Here is a 17,690-nt window from a genome sequence, read left to right as displayed (position 1 = left end):
AAATAAGAATGAAATACATTACTTTTTAAAAAACAAAACTTGAAGAAATATTGCATTATTAAATGCATTGCAACAAAACAAACGTAATAACATTTTAGAGTCAGTTGAGTAAGGAGGAATTATTTTTAGTTTACATTAATGTGTTATGCCTGCACCCTGCTGTTGCAAAGTGGGAGCAATGTTTTATATTTTGCATATACTTTTTCTATTAAAAGTTTACTAACATGTCCAAATTGCACATCTTGAAACTAAACCAGTGTTATTGTTTATTACATTTCTCTGTGCACGCTATTTTTCAGAACATTTATAAGTTATACTTTTGAAAAGTAGTGGGGACAAAATTGGCCATTTCAAAAAGTGCTGAAAATGACGCCTATGGTGAAAAGGCAACTTTTCATTTCTGTTAAGAAATATACAGGACTTTCATTATGGTAGAACAAAACACATTCGTTTATGAAACTGCGCCATCTTGTGGACATTTATAAGATCTTGTAAACAAAAATGTTTACATGTCACATTTTCCCTTTAAAATCGGCGCCATTTCACTGATGCAATACTTTTTTTATATATTGTTGGACATGTTATGCACATATTGATAAAAAAATACATATCTGATTCATAATCGGTTGCACAAAGCACATGCATGGGGACTGACAGCACACCATTTTGTCTTTATGCAGCATCGGAATTGTGATACAGGTTTATAAATACGTCAAATGCATTAACAGCATCCTGCACACACCATAATAAGGTTTCACAGATTGTATAAATGGATGCAAATCCGCTTGCAGGCTTTAAAAAACACACTCTCCATGGGACTCGGACCCCGCTGCGACCACGTTGGAGGCGGAGCCTGAGACCGTCTGGTTCCGCTGCTCTGCGGTCGCGGTCGCCCGTAGGATCGTCTGATATGAGGAGAAATGTGAGAGCAAACACTCCGATGAGGAAGTGAAATGATAACATAACGGCGCCTCGACTAAAGCATTTGCCTGTTTCTTCGCTCTCTGGATTGCAATGCCGCCGCTGCGAGTCTTCACCCTGCCGAGGCAACAGTCCCTGCTGCTGCCTGCGGTCATCAACCCGTTCGTGCAAGACACCAAACTCTCCAAAGCAGCTATAATTAAAGTGAGTATGTGGTTTCAGATCAATGGTCATGTTAAGGCAAGATTTGGTAGAATATAGTCATCGCACACACATTGCTGTGTGAGATTACACGCACACAGGCTGCTGTGCAACCAGGGCCTGTAATCTTCTCCAATGAGGCTTTGACAATCGGCTTGTAAAGCACAAACAATGAGAGCCGTTGTGTGTTTTCTAGAAATCCGTGCAGTGATGTGGATTCTGGACACGTGCATAGGCATACGTCTGTGAAAAATGTAAACAGCCATAGGGTGGTTAACCACCCTGGCAGCAGTCTTCTCTGATTATGGTATAGGCCTGTGATTTATTATGTGTGTGTGCCCCTCTCCATGCAGTGTGTCCTCCTGGGGATCTTCCTGGTCCCTATTCGCGCTGTCCTTGTGTCCCTGGTTCTGATGGTGACATGGCCAGTGGCTTTCATAATAACCTTCAACCACCCTTTGAAAGGAGCCGAACCAATGACAGGATGGAGACGGTAACTAGGACACAAACAGCATCAGACTGTAACACAGCTTCCCACAAAGCTACACACCTCACAGGCACCTTCACACTCACCAGGCTGGCATGATGATATATGGCCTTGTGCATATCAGACTCACTCAATCATCTAAAAACGTATGAATTGCAAACCAGTAGAGCTGCCTTTGTGACATCAGTTTTGTTTACGTACACAATGTTTCTTTTTATTCACATGGTTACTAAAGTAAATTGAGCGTGGCCTAATGCGTGAACAGTTACCTGTGCTATAGTGTCCGGTTTTACTTACCTGTGCTGTATCATGCAAACATGTTGTGTTTGCAAAGCAAATACATAGTCAAACCTTGCAGCCATTATTTCGTCCCCATAAATTACACTTCCCCCACTGATACCCCATTCCGACCATTCCAGGGCCAGTTCGGAGCAAGTGCCTGATGTGAACCAGTTATTCCTGTTTACACTGCAGCAGGGCCGGTTCTTGGACCCGAAAAACAAGTTCTTATTTGGCACCAAAAAACTGTAATCAAGAACCAAATACTTCAGGCTTACATTAAGTTAGAGGGCCACTAACACTTACTTTTTTCTATAGCCTGTGAGCCGCCATGTTCAGTGCATTTCACTAAAGCAAGAGGTAGCAGAAGCATTGTGTTTGCTGGGTTCATAAACTGGACAGGAAACACAGCGCTGCAGCATATTCTCAAAATAATAGTTCCTGATGTGACTGGAAGAATGTGCAGCAGCTTGCGTTATCGCAGAATCATGTTTGAGTTGATCACATATGCACCACAAGCAGTGCTTGGTTTCCCTCAGCCCTCAGAAAATAAAGAACCAGTGGTATTGGTGAGGCTTGATAAAAGCACCTGAAAGAGTAATTTATCTCTTTATGAACATAAACCACCATGGTTATTATTATTGGGTGGATTCATTAAACTGATCTTCCAGTTAAATCGTTGATCTCCATTCTTCTTTAAGACGGTATCTGAATATATTCTTCTGTGCGGAGAATACCATAGTTCTGTATTGATAAATACATTTGTAAAATATTGGATAGGGTTAGTTGTAAGACTGTAGATTTTTAGAGTACTAAACAGGGTGGGAGATTTTAAACTTTTCACTTGTGCAGATAGCAGCTGTTGTATACACAGTGGGCCGTTCTAACAGGGACATTCTTGTGGCCTTAGACTAAGGCTTTTTATGTGATTATGACCAAACATGGTGTTGGTGGTGGAAACAAGAGAGAAGCTTATCTTCCTCACCTACTTATTGCTTAACTGTTAACATATTCCTCGGGGGGTGGGAGGTAAACACTGAAGCTTATGTTTTACGCTGAAAGGAAACAGTGACTAAATATTCAAATGTAACTATTTGAATCAGTATTTGTTTTTTTAATGATAACTTAGAAAGTTCAAATAATTGATGTTTTAATGGTTTGTTCCTTGAATCATATAAGAGCCTGCACCGCTCTTTGTTGCTCTAAGCTTTCTGCATATATAAGTATCCATTATAACTTAATCAGCTGCTAGTACGTCAATGTGCTGTTAATGGGAAGCTTTCTACTCTGAAATCTGCATTGCGTTGAGCTTCCTACACCAATGCGTAGCTTTTAAAAGTCATGGGTTTGTATAATCTTGGAAAACGTTTTAAAAGTTACAGTTCACCATTTGTCATTTTGTCTTATGATGTCAATTTATCCTATGACTTAATATCCTTTCTCTAGATAATGAGGAAGTTACTGATAGATGCTAAGACTCTCCGCAAGAGAAGTACAAAGTGTTGCAACTCTTCCTGTTACCCAAACTCTTGTGCTCAGTCATCTTGTTAACAAAGAAACTGACATTTTGTCCCCTGTGACACAGTAACCCTGGAAGTGATAATGATTAACACAGAAACAATGTAACATGGCTGATCCCAGTGTGAAACAAAGTAGTGCCTTTTGAGCTACACATTTATCATTCCTTGAAGGTCAACTATTAAGCAAAAATCCACTTTTTCACGTCTTTTATACATAAACATGTGTCCCCTCTGTGTAAAGAGATTCTGAAAGTTGATGAGCTGATCAGATTTTGGCCACTTTATGATGTCATCATGATTTTTTGGCTTGTGTAACCATTAGCCAATCACCAACCAAGGTAACACCCGCCCACCTTATCACCTGAATCTCCTCCTAGAGCACCATTGTGTTATTTTTAACCAAATATCTCTCAGAGGGGCGTGGGGAGTGGCTCCTTATTTTCATCTAAAGTGACAGACAGAGAATCAGCACTTTTGAAACAGGGCTGAAACAGAGGGGATTATGGGATGCTGCAATGATCTGTTTGGTGTTTGGAGCCAAACACTTCCGAGACATGTTCTGTATATATCTGAGACCTATAATATATTGATGAAAAACAGTATAATAGGGGACCTTTAAATTAAATAATAAAAAATGTTCTGTTCATCTCCAGGATCATGTGTCGGCGAGTGATGGCCGCCCTGGGGAGGGCATACTACTTCAGCATGGGCTTCAGAGTGGTGATCAAGGGCAGGCAAGTGGACAGCAGTGAGGCCCCCATCCTGGCTGTAGCCCCCCACTCCACCTTTTTCGATGGGATAGTGTGCATCGTTGCAGGCCTGCCCTCCACCGTCTCACGAGTGGAGAACCTGGCTACACCTATCTTTGGCAGTAAGATGATTATCATGTGATTTGGTACAGGAAAGGCTGGGTGTGAACCTTTAAATATACAGTCTATGGTGTGAACTTGTGAAAATACGTGACAAATACAGAAGTGTGAAACCGCTTATAGACATCTGACTGCAGAAGGCTTTGTTACATATGCAATGCAACGTCCTTATATTATAATATGTTGGATACCTTTCAGTTTCAAAATCCCATTGGAACATATCCTTGTCAATCAGATATTACATCTATTATTTACTTATGTGTTTTGTAAGGTGAGAATGCACTTTAAACTTGTTAAATATTACATCGATGTTTTTGAGAGTAGTGACACCTCTGAGTTTGTTTAATTGAATTAACACATAATAGTGAAAACATCAGTCGTTTACCATTTAATGGCTATTATGAGCTAATAAAGCCATGCAATTAACCAAGTTCTGGACATTTAACAATCGGAGAAGAATAGGACAAAAAAAATTGTATTTTCCTCTGTTAAATGTGTTAATGTGTGTGTGTTTTGCTCTCTCTGCAGGGTTTGTGCGCTGTCTTCAGCCGGTGCTTGTGTCCAGGAAGGACCCCGACTCCAGGAAGAATACAATCCAGGAAATCGAGAGCAGAGCCAAGTCATTGGGACACTGGCCACAGGTCTGTACCAACCCAAAACATCCTCTAATATTCATTTGGTATAATCATGTATTATAGCTGAAGAGACAACTCTAAGCTTGTCGTCTTAGAAAAACCCCAAGAGCAGCGCCACAGGATAACTATGTTTCTTTTGAAACTGTACACGAGAAATAGACAAAGTAGATACAAATAAATACTGTTATTTCGAAAGCATCCTTTGAAATCTGCAGCAGCATTACATTGAAAACTTGATAAAACTTGAAGATCTTAACATTAACTTATGCTGTGTCCCTCAGGTTCTGATATTTCCAGAGGGAACATGTACAAATCGCTCCTGTCTCATCACTTTCAAACAAGGTAAGATATACATGTATTGTAATGCCATGTAATCAAAATATCATTGTTTTCTTTTGTATCCAAACACGTTACAAGAACATTTTTATAGTAAACAATACAATTCCTATCTGACCTTACTTGGTGAAACATTTGCAAATGCAACATAAACACAGGCCATAAGACTGTCAAACACCTGAACTTTTGAAAGAACATCCATAACATTAATCTGTTTGCAACTTAAAACAAAAAAAACAATTGTTCTAATATATCATATTCCAATTACTTGTATATAGACTATTCTTGCACTATTTCTATTATATTCAATTGTATTTGTATTTACTTGCACTATTTTATCTGTTTTATTGTGTTGCACTGTTGGAGGAGCCTGTGACTGAAGATTTTCATTGACATAACTACACTGTAGCAAATGACAATAAAAGCCTTGAATCTTGAATAAAACAAACTAGATCCTTTTGTAGCATGTAGCATTTTAGCTTGAATTGTACTACACTGAGCCGATAGACTAACAGAAATGAGACTTGATACTACACTGCTCCATTCATTCACTATACAACGTGGTTTGTGTATTGACTGATACCCATACAACTGTGGTTATGACTGCGATTCAGCTTTCATTGAATCATAATGAGAAGCCTCCATTAATTCATCCACACTGTGTGTTCCCCACCTTCAGGTGCCTTTATCCCAGGGGTCCCTGTGCAGCCTGTGGTTATGAGATATCCCAACAAACTGGTAAGCGATCGTGATTGTAAAACAGCGATTATATATTCAACCTTAGATTTTCCGAGCCAAATTCATAGCAACAATGTAATCATTTGCAAAGAGGGTAGTTGGAAGATAATTATATAAAGGCAGCGCCAAAGAGAAAATGCTTCCTGTTGGGGTGCAGTTCACACACGCACATTAATAGTCAGTTTATGTACATCCAAGCAATTGTACATGGATTGTCAGCTGAATTTGCACATATTTGAGGTAACATTGTTGACATAATCTCATAATGTTTACCTACACTATAAGCTCAGCTGTACCACACAACATCATGTATACCATTTGTTTTTCAGTGTAAATGTTTAATGAAGCTTTATGTATGTTTCCCTTTAGGACACAGTGTCTTGGACTTGGCAGGGTTTCAGCTCGTGAGTGTACAGTTTCTCATGTTTCACCTATAGTATGCATGTTTCCTGAAAGTGGTGCATGCCAGTACTCTAGACAAAACACACAATTCTAACTCGGTAACAAACACTATTGCTTTGTGTTGCCACCACTGTAACCAACTGTCCTGCTTGTGTCATCCAGGAAAACTCTGCTGCTGCTAACTCTGAGCCAGCTGTACACCACAGTAGAGATAGAGGTAACAAACATTCCTCAAATGTGCATCCTGATATACATCTAATTGTATATAAGTATAATAAACCACATGCTCTTTTGGGTCATTTTTAATATTGTAAAAATCTGTAAATTAAGAATGATATTATGTCATATTTTAGTCATGATGTTTCTCCAAAGTGCAATTTAAGCGTTACTTTTATTGGTTTGTTACTGGTAGAATCAGGTTATCTCTGTCATTGAATTTACTATACAAGTATGTGACCTTAATCTCTATGCTGTGACTTATATACTACATCAAAGTAAGCACAATATGTGCTTTCATTCAAAGGTTTAGGAGTTATTTTTCTGCTTGACCTTCCCTGTGACCTTTTTTGTCTGTTTGTTCTTTTTCTTTTAAGTTCCTGCCGACACATATCCCCACAGAGGAGGAAAAGAAATGCCCTCCTCTGTTTGCTAGCAGAGTGCGAGACAAAATGGCCCAGTAAGTGTTATTTGGTCTGAAATGCGAATTCCACTGTGTGTTGCTCAAGCACTAAGACTGTGTGACCTTAACAACACTTTTTCCCCCCTTGCCTACATACTGTTTCAAACTAGGAAGAGGCATCTTATAAAGGATAACAAACGGGAATTTAAAAGCACTGTACTATTATTTTCCCCTTATCATACGTCTGTTTTTATTATAGATACCAATTTTAAAGTAATACTTCATGACTGATGAAATTGAGGGTTAGATTATTTTAGTTTTTAAGGTAGTTGGTCACTGTTAGGTGTAGCTTGTAAATGTGTCTGTAATATACCTATAATTTCTCCAATTCTAGATGCGTTAGTAAGATATATTGTAAATACTTTCTGTGTAGTGGCTGGGCTTCAACTATAGCTTCATAGGAGTGTTTCATTTCATGTCTTTTGATTGTACTTGTATTTTGAGCTGTTTCTGACTAAATTAATTGAATAAATGGAAGAAATTATAAAACAAGAGATACACAAACTGATATATGTTTATAAAAGCAATGCAGAACATTATCAAGTAAGTGGTGGAGTTTTAATATGATGGCCACCATTTGAATTCGACTAATATAAGTGTACAATGAGTTATTGCATTCCTCTTATCTGTATAATCTTTGCATATCCCTCTGTTAGTTTACAGCTCTTTACAAGCATCACAAACATTACGCTGACCACGTCTGCTTTCAGGGCTCTGGGAGTTCCAGTGACCGACCACACGTATGAAGACTGCCGCCTGATGATCTCAGCCGGTGAGCTAACGCTGCCCATGGAGGCCGGCCTGGTTGAGTTCACCAAAATTAGCCGTAAACTCAAGTAAGAACATCTCACTTAAGTGCACTGTAGGCATCGCCAGACAGGGCCAAAAACAATTTGTTTTGAGCATGTGATTGTCCCGTGTAACTGGAGAGCAATTATATAAAAGGCAAAATATGACCTACATAACCACCTCCTCTCTGTGCCCTGCTCCCTCAGCCTGAAGTGGGACAACGTGAGGAAGGAGCTGGAGGGCTTTGCGTCCATGGCCACTTCTTGTAAAGGAGGACGGATAAACATCGAGGAGTTTGCCTCCTTCCTGAAGCTACCTGTCAACCCGGCCCTCGAGGAGCTGTTCGCACTGTTTGACAGGGTGAGAGACATGTCAGATGTTTAGTTTTTATTTAACCAGAGCCACCCTAAATAGTACCATAAAGATGACACAATAATAACTTCCCTTTTGTTGAAAGCCAGGATGTTGGAATAAGTCTTGCTACAGTAAAATGACACACCCTGGAGGAAACACGTAATAAATATACTGGTTGACAGCATAATGGACAACAATCTCAATATTAATTTACAGAATAAAATGCATTACATCACTGAATATCATGTGTACAGATGAGGGTAACATTGAAAGGTGTGGGTTCAGGATTTATACAGCCTGACAGAGGAAACTATGATCACATTTTGGCCTCTTTCACTGGAATGACTACAAGAGGTTTCAGTAAAAAGCATAAAAACAGACTCTAACCTCTAGTTTGATGATCCCTTCCCCCCCAGACAATCTATGCCTCATCATTTTCCAGTAACAGAGATTTACACATTCAATTCCAGATACTCCCTTAAACCCCCCATTACCTTTCCAATACTCCCTTAAACCCTTTCTTCTAAACTGTCGATGCTTGACAAAAGTTTATTTTTATGACTATTAAGGATATAGAAACATCCATCATCACAGTATGCTGCTACCGCCTCAAGTATTTTTTATTGCCGTCTCTTTGACCCCGTCTAGAACGGAGATGGCACCATAGACTTCAGAGAGTACGTCATCGGCGTGACCATCTTGTGTCGACCAGCCAACACCGAAGATGTGCTTCGCATGGCTTTTAAGGTATGGAAGATATATTGTGATATTACAGTGCTGCTACGAGGGACCGGAGAAATAGCAGTCATGTAGTGTAAACATCACCGAATACAAACACACAGTAAATCAGGTCGCCCAAGGTAGTCCTCCCTACCACTGCTTTTCTGTGTGAAAACTGAATTCTTCCAGGCATAGTATCAGCAATTTATCAGAAATGCTCCACATTGATTATGCTGATTCAACGGCATCATACATTTTCTGCTAATATTTATTTGACGTGATTTTATGACTCTATCCTTGGAAAAAGTGATATGACCATGTAAAGCAGCCCTTTCTGTAAATGAAATATGTTACATATTTGATGCACAAGTCTACAGTATAAAGGATTTTTACTTTTTGTACTCCACATATTACAATGACAATAATATAAGCAGAAATCTAAATTGCTCTGACTTTATTGGACCACAGCAGTCAGACATTGCTGTAGGAAGAACAGAGGCAGCATTCAGAGAGGCTTGGATAATGTCAATGTTAACAACGTGTGTCTGTTGTGGAGAGCATGGAGTCATTCGGCTGACCATAAGTTCAAAAGTGGTTTGGACCAACTGGTGTTTATTTAAAATACTAAACTAAACCCACGCTTTTATCCAAAGCGACAATTTCAGAACAGCAGGAATCCTGCAAGTACATTAGCTTCAAATAAGCCTCATCATTTGAAGTGCTACATACTGAAACCTACAGTATAATGTAACTTATTTCACACAATTTGAATAACATTCATCTCTCCTGAACATGCAAACATTTAAAACTCAAATACATTTTCCATGCAGCTGTTTGATACAGACGAGGATGAGAGAATCACCCGGGAGGAGTTCACTGCTCTTCTGCGCTCAGCTCTGGGTGTGTCCAACATAAACATGGCCAAACTCTTCAAGGAGATTGATGCTGACGGCTCTGGTTTCATCACCTTCAGTGAGTAGACTCTGCTTTTAAATCTGATGCCGAGCTTGGTCTTTTATCCTCCTTGTGTATTTGAATATGGGAATATGTGCAGTAAATACATTATAATTGACATACCGTATTGTAAGCTACATCCTTATGCTTTTCTCTGTGTCTGTGACTCCTAAGATGAATTTCAAAGCTTTGCCATGAGCCACCCGGAGTACGCCAAGCTCTTCACCACCTACCTGGAGCTTCAGAGATATCAAGCAATCCAGGAGGCGAATCCAGGCGAGCTGGAGTTGTCCGGTCAGATTTCAGATATACAGGAAGAGAGCGTCTCTGACAAAAAAGATGACTGAGACTGAGGGAGACTCTCCTTGACTGCACTGAGAGACAAAACACTGTATCCACTGCACTGAGAAAATAAACAAGCATAATCTGCCCTCTGACTTTTAGCACACTCATGTCATTCGCCACAGCAGAGCCATATTATATAATAGGTCATGTGCTTGCCTTTTTATAGATGGTTTTTAGAGTGCTTCTATTTTCAATTTTAGTGCCTTATAGAGATTTCAAAGAATCACTTCCCCAAGACACTGCACAAAAATGTCGTATTGCAGACTTATCATCCTTAAAGTTTTATGTGTGCGTGTGGTTATCTGTATATCAGGAAAAAAACGAATGAAAATCTAGTTCTAGAATAAAAAGAAAAAAGTCCATGTTGGCACGGATCAGTGTTCTAACTTTTTAAACCCTGCAATCTTATAATGTTATTGAAAGTGTTTTATGATATATTTAACTGTCTCACCCTGTTTTTGACTTAGATAGCGTTGTGTACCTTCTCCTTTGTCTTTGTGATCCTCTGTATACGAGTAAAAAATATTGCCAAACCAACACCTTTTTAAATATAAGCAAAGAGTCCTTGTTCCTCTGTGTTGCAGTATAATTAGTGTACAGTAAGCTTTATTAAGATCTTTGCAATCTGGCAACCCGCAGATGTTCCGTATTAAAACTATGTCTAGGAAGAGCATACATGCTGTGCATTACACTTTTTTTTTCCAGTGCTCAGGGACACAGACCTTGTTTAATTAGCCAGAGGTTTGCTTTGCATGTGTATCTATTTGCATTTCTACTGAAGACTGTAGTTGCTGAGACAGCAGCACGTCTACGCAGCTTTAAGTGAACTAAAGCCAACCAACCACTGAAAATAGGGCAATTTGTGAGCAAAAAGGAAATGGTACTTCTCCACAACGGCATATCCCAGCGGGGTGTGCTTTCAGATTAACTAGCGGCACTGTTATTTATTTAGCAAGGTGCGTTGCAATTATGTGATTTCTTTTTTGTTAACACAGCAAAGTTTGCTTTTTAAATAAAACAAGAATGCAATTTTAATATTGGCTCGGTTTTTATGTTTACAACAGAGGGAACTTGTAATGACTTCTGTAGACTTTGCTTATAATGAGGCTGTTTACAATTAAGGGGCTAAATCTGTACCTTTTTTAGTTCTCTAAACCACCACCAGGTGCCAGTAGTGACCTGCAACAATTAATATGTTGTTGTTCTGCTTGTGAGCGCCTCTTTGAGTTTTAACCCTTTGTCATTTTGGCCTGTTCTTTAAATTAATGGTAGAGCTAACAATAAAGGAAGTTGGGTTAGGGTTTGTAATGCACCATGTATTAGTAAGGGTTAAAGATTGTGCAAGTGTGTGTGTGGAAATGTTACATTTAATCATGAAAAACAATCAACTGTACAAAAGAAAAAAATTAGTCTTGAACGTATGCATTTCAAGAAATATATTTTAAAATGGGGTTTAATTCATATAAACCTCAGCAATATCTTTACAAAAGGCATTTGCTCTGACTGTTGTGCTATATTTTCTAATGTTTCACCATTGCATTTGTTCATTTGACCTTTCTGGGCCCCTTTCTGTTTTCATTACAGCTGAGGAAATAGACTGATTCTTGAAATGGTGCAGTATGTGTGTGCTAATGAAACATTTTATCTTTAAAGAAACATCTAATGGCTATAATGAATGATATTTGAAAAACAATGTACTGTGATGTGTTGGTTAAGATTATGCAAGTTTTGTTTTCATATACTAAAAGGCATGTCATCACAAATCACAATTGTAAATCACATGTAAATAAGTGTACAAAGAATAAACATTTTCATCTGATGGCACTTCGTTTTGAAACAAATGAGTCAACCATTTGCCTGACGGTAACACATACATTTTCCATCACTTTTTTTATGCATATTCAAGCCCAACTGCTGCTAGGAGAGTCTGTAAGGAGGCCATGATGCTAATATATGCTGTTCTAAATACAAGTAACGTGAATGTGCTCTCACACAAACAGAGAAGCAATGCAATCGCTCCATATGCACAGAGGAGGCTGAAATGAATGATGGAGAGTGGGTCGCTTCATTAAAAGCCCGCTGTTAGACAAACTGTGATTACCAGCTGTGATTTCCACCTTCAATTTGTTTTAACCTTTTCAAACGTACAGAGGCTCATTTCATTTTAATCAAAATTGATGAGATGGCATGGAATCAATTAATTGACATTGTTGCCGCGCTTACAACAGTGTGACTCCTTCCCCTACTTACCCGCTCTCCCCGAAACCCTCCATCCTCCCTCTTTCCTCGGCATGGCTGTTGTATATTGCCGTATCCATTTCAGCCCAGCCTGCGGGGGGATCCTGTCGCAGTAGATTGTGGGAGATATGTGTTGATAATGCGATTTGGTCTCCTCAGGACCTGAGTGAGTGAGCAGCCTCTGTTTGTGGTCGAAGGCTGGACACAGGCCTCATTCGGGGGGGAGTGGGGGGGACTCACTGTGCCGGGCTGGATGAAAGGTCAGCCCCGACAGGCCTCGCTGTTTAATAGATGTGACATTACTGTGTGTCTCAATTGAGGCAGGTAGCCCAGCTTTCTCAGGGCAAATGTGGATCAGTCCTTGTTACCCATCCATACCCAACCGGGCATTTCGTTCAAACCCTTTGGTGGTATGTTACCTACTGTATAGTGTTGATAGCTTAAAGAGGAAGAATTTGAAATGCATAAGGTATTTATAGAGGACATTACGCTCATCTTCAGGTTCATATTTGAATTAAGTGCCTCTACTGTGACATGTTTCCGTGCTTTAATGTTGAAAAAGGTCTTGATTTTTCTCATACTGCCTGTGCTGCAGCACCTCTTTTCACCCTGTGGGTGTTTCTCAATGTCGAGGACGCTTCCTTGGTAGGACATGTCCCTCCGAGTCAGGTCCTTCAGAAGTGGGGCAAAGATCCTTCCTAGCCTTGGAAAATGAAGAATGGTGGAACAGGCTAACAGGTGTGCAGGTGTGCGTCATATGCGAGGCCCCGCCTTAAATGGAGCGCGATTTCTGCCAAAGATTTTGGAAATTGGTCCGTGCGCAAAGCATTGTGGGGATTTTAAGACCACGGAGGATACACATGTGCAGCCTCGAAATTTCCCGCAATGAAGGACGCCGGCCTCGGTAGAATTCCAAGCATCCTGGACATTGGAACAGTCCTTCGGCGGGACTCGATGACGTAGCATCCTTGAAATAGTGGCTCTGGAGCAGCTTTCCTCCACATTGAGAAACACCCTCTGTCTGAAACCAGAGCCCAGTCTGCTCTGATTGGTTAGCTGGCCGGCTCTGTTGTGATTGGTCAACTGCTTAGAGATGTCCCACCTCTTAGCCTATTACGTACAATGTGTTGAAGCTCTAGCCAACAGAAGCAAGATTGTTACATAGTGATGTCACTATGTTAGGGAAGTAAACAAAGAGTCCAATGGAGGCATTTCAGTCAGAGGGGGGAGTGTGTGGGAGAGAAACTACTTCTGGAGGGAACACATGATGAAGATCTTTTACATGAACAAAGACCTATAATAAAAAACACTTCAGGGAAACCCCCAAATAGCATAATATGGCCTCTTTAAGTTCCAACTAAAAGTAATGACCACATTAACTACGAGTATGAGCGAATGTTTTATATCTCTACAAATCAAACATATGCAGACTTCACGCAAAACATGACTGTTACCAGCATGACTACAATACAACACAGTAACAGAGGGTAGATTTTATATGTATTGTAAACATTTATGCTCCCATCCATCAAGAGTATATGAATGCTCTTTTTACAGCTTTACATAACATCTGAAAAAGGCATTCTTCCAAATACAAGTTTGTCCTGCATGACATAACAGATGGATTAATTGACAGTGCCAATAGTTCAACAGGCAAAAAAAAGCAATTGGGTTTGTTCTAGCAAGGATATTTTGGGAGCATTATACAAGAGGAAGAAATTATGTTGGCTTCATGTTCCTATAGGAATAGTTCTTCCTGCCTAAAGCAACAGGATACCTGGGTTTGTACACTCCTGCCACCCTTCCTTTGTCCTGAATGACGAACATGGATGTAAAGATCCAAACATTAAAATCACACTGCAGGTTAGAGGTTAGTTTCTGGCTTCCTTTACTTAGTGAGCTGAAACACTGTTACCGCTAAATCGAGCGAGGACATTTCAAGTTAAGGTTAATTCTCTTATTTGTCACAAATGAGAAACAAAGCCTTTGATCGGTAATGAATAAGAGTATGCTTTCATTGAGTGAAATATTCAAAACCAAAATGTCTTCTTCTTCATGGATATATCCATCCTTTGATGAGCATATTTTATTCATGTTTGTGCTTTGTTTTATATACATTCAACTCTAATTAAGTCATACTGGTGCTAAGTTGCCAAACTCTCAAACTTTGTGATGTCCAGTATAATTTATAACAGGATTTTCTCTATTTGAACAATGCTTGGCAGCACAACGTACCTATGTAGCAATGGACCCACTGATACTTGGCTTCAGTCCATCTACTCAGTGCAAAGGGTTTGTTGAACTCCGATGGGTGTTAGCTCAGAGACACATGCTGTGGAAGTCTCCGCATCTCGACCACCCTGGAACTGAAGGAGACAGCGTGCCAGGCTCTCCTTCAGTTCCTCCAAACCTCATTGTTACGTTTCCTTACAGAACCAGATGACACCTTGTTGATGTTCTCTCTCTTATTATGCTCTCATGAAAGTGATTGTTCCCCATTTCCTGTGTGATGGTTCTAGACTAGAGGAACAGTAAAGGTCCCAGGGAGGGCAAGGTTTGGGGTATAAAACTTCAGCGGCCTAACGTCGGTATCTGCAGGCCAGGTTTGTTTCCGTGCTCAATGTTTTGTTTCACATCTCTGCGTTTGATTCTTTTCCAGATGTTTTCTGTGAGACTGGCAAAAACTTTTCCTGTGTAATATGCGTGTGCTTATCTGTTCCAAACAAACTCAAACGTGAGACGGGGAAAAAACATTTTCAATCAGTCATACTAATATTTATCTATTTTATTCCTAGGAACTGAGTGACACCAAGGATGATGTGTAACAGGGTTTGTGACAGTGCAACAATATGTCTTATGCAACAATTACATAAGAGAACATAAGAAATGAAAGTATGGGAATTAGAAAATGTGTCTCTTATGGGAGTTGTACGTACTTGGACTCTTAATGGGAGTCTTGTCAATCAATCACAGCTTTTTTTCTCACAGTTTAAACACATGATGCCAATCCTCCTGCTGACAAGCCTCCCTCTTTGTGCCCCCTAATTACAACCCACCATTCAAACTCGACTTGTGCATGCCCCCTATTGTGTTCTTCATTCACCAGTTGCTTGGAGATTGAAGGGGTGTGCACTCCTGAAAGATAAAACTCTTTGATATATAGATGAAGGACACCGCCAGGAAAGTGATTATTATTGTAAGCGTTTTGAGGACAATAGCACCACATTCTTACTGATTATTCTTTGCTTTTTGATTGTAGGTGTTGGCTGAAGCACAGGATAAGATGCTGCTAATGAATTCACTTCACCGGCCTGCACCTTTTGTGGGTAAATGTAAACCACATTTCCCAGATGTGCTGCATTCTGCTCAGAAATGTTCCCCCTGTGACTGGACATCTGACTCACATTGCTTTTATTTTCACTGAATGTATGTAGAGTATAAGACTTAACATTGCTGAGGTGCTTAAGTTGTTGCAGATACTAGTAAAGCCTATAACTTACTGACACCCTTATGTGAGATTTAAAACATTAAGTTTAACAGGGTGCAGGACAAAACAAACCCCATTCAATGCTATTACCATGACCTGATTAGCATGCGGTAATAACCTGTTGCTTTAAATCCATGGAATTACTGCATATATTTCCAAACAAACTGCGCCAAGATGTTTATGATATATTTTCTGTCCCTTGATTTTTACATGAACAAAAATAATCTACACAACAAAACACATCTACCTGTACATATACTGTTAGCAACATGGCAGCCGATAGCATTCTAGCTTTTAGATACTGTCCAAAGCAAAAAGAAAGATATCTCAGTTCTATAAAGAAGGCAGATCACACTGTAGTTTTAATAGATAAGCAAGTTGTAGGCAGGCTTTGTTACTAACTGGTCCAGCTTTGTACAAATAACTTTTTATCACTGTACAGTACTTCTTCGCTTTCTTTGCCTCCTTTGTCAACTGGGCTTTTCTGCTGGTAGAGTTTCCACGGTAGATGTTACCCTGGTTGTTCTGCTAATGTACATGGGGATGGTAAGTGAAAGCTATTTAGTTGAGTGGTTAGATATTTAGTTAAAGCTCCTATTAGGGAAATGCTCTCTGTTAATAAAGTGTATTTATTCTGAGAGCTATTTAAAAAAACATTGACAATTGAGGCTTATTAAGAACCAATCTAAAGCCAATTTAGTCATTATTACACGAACATTTACTTCATAATGATAAGTTAAATCAAAACTGCTGTCTGTTTCCGCTTTAATTAAGTATCAACAAGTACAAATACATTTTTCCTGCGAGCTCTGACTCACACAGAACATACAGTATAAGCCTTTTTTACACAAAACTATTATGACCTGTCATAGGAGAAAAAACACAAGGGGTTAAAATGGAAATCAAAGCAGCTATCTGGAGTTCAGCCGTCATTTCGTTGTTTAGTGCTGTGCTTTTCCTATTATGACAGTTTAAAATGTTTTCCGTGAAAAAGGCCTATCTGGAGTTGAGTTGTTTAAAACATCTGATAAATGGTTATTATGAGTCATTCTCAATTTGAACTGGTGCTAGAGCACGTTTTACGATGTAGGGTTGATGCAAATAGCAGAGTGGGATGGGACTATACTGCAGCATATATGTTCATGTAGAGAAAGGGGGTGAAAGGTTGTGTGTGTGTGTGTGTGTGTGTGTGTGTGTGTGTGTGTGTGTGTGTGTGTGTGTGTGTGTGTGTGTGTGTGTGTGTGTGTGTGTGTGTGTGTGTGTGTGTGTGTGTGTGTGTGTGTGTGTGTGTGTGTGTAAATCTTCCTCTATGAAGAGAAGTACACCCTTGTGTGGACTCAATAATCAATGGCCTCTCAGACTTCAAACTGTATAAGCTTGTTTTTCCGTTGGAGGTGACTTAACGTGCACTTTGAAGAGTCGACATGTGAGCGAAGACAAGCCTCACCTTGATGGAGATGGGATTTCATGTGGATCAGAGCTTATGTACAATAACTCCTTGATGTGTATCCAGGGTGGAACAATGGATATCCTAAGTCGTTTATTAGGTATTGTAAAGGAGTAGTAGTAACCACATCTGCAAAGGAACAGAAAGGAACAACAGAGACCTCTTCTATGACCCTAACCAAAGGCACAGGTTAAATCCAGAGGGTCATACTGTGACTGCTGAGAGGCTGCGTCTTGTTTCATTAGCATCTCATCCTCAGGTCAACATGGACGAACCCAGACCTTAAGAA

At 39.7% G+C, this 17,690-nt stretch overlaps 1 protein-coding gene across 1 annotated transcript; it reads left to right on the top strand.

The window, feature by feature from the left end:
* Window positions 1-834: 834 nt before the first annotated feature.
* lpcat2 (lysophosphatidylcholine acyltransferase 2) lies at window positions 835-12,048 on the top strand. Its single transcript, XM_034148393.1, has 14 exons — window positions 835-1,125; window positions 1,476-1,615; window positions 4,062-4,279; window positions 4,806-4,918; window positions 5,194-5,254; window positions 5,928-5,986; window positions 6,356-6,390; window positions 6,551-6,605; window positions 6,982-7,064; window positions 7,778-7,903; window positions 8,063-8,216; window positions 8,859-8,957; window positions 9,761-9,902; window positions 10,059-12,048. The coding sequence occupies exons 1-14, from the start codon at window positions 1,015-1,017 to the stop codon at window positions 10,229-10,231; spliced, it is 1,569 nt and encodes a 522-aa protein (XP_034004284.1). The 5' UTR covers window positions 835-1,014; the 3' UTR covers window positions 10,232-12,048.
* The last annotated feature ends 5,642 nt before the right edge of the window (window positions 12,049-17,690 follow it).

Source organism: Trematomus bernacchii, unplaced genomic scaffold (genome assembly GCF_902827165.1).
Source record: "Trematomus bernacchii unplaced genomic scaffold, fTreBer1.1, whole genome shotgun sequence".
Classification (NCBI taxonomy): domain Eukaryota; kingdom Metazoa; phylum Chordata; class Actinopteri; order Perciformes; family Nototheniidae; genus Trematomus; species Trematomus bernacchii.
Note: the sequence above shows the minus strand (reverse complement) of the source record. Positions and strands in the feature narration are given on the sequence as shown.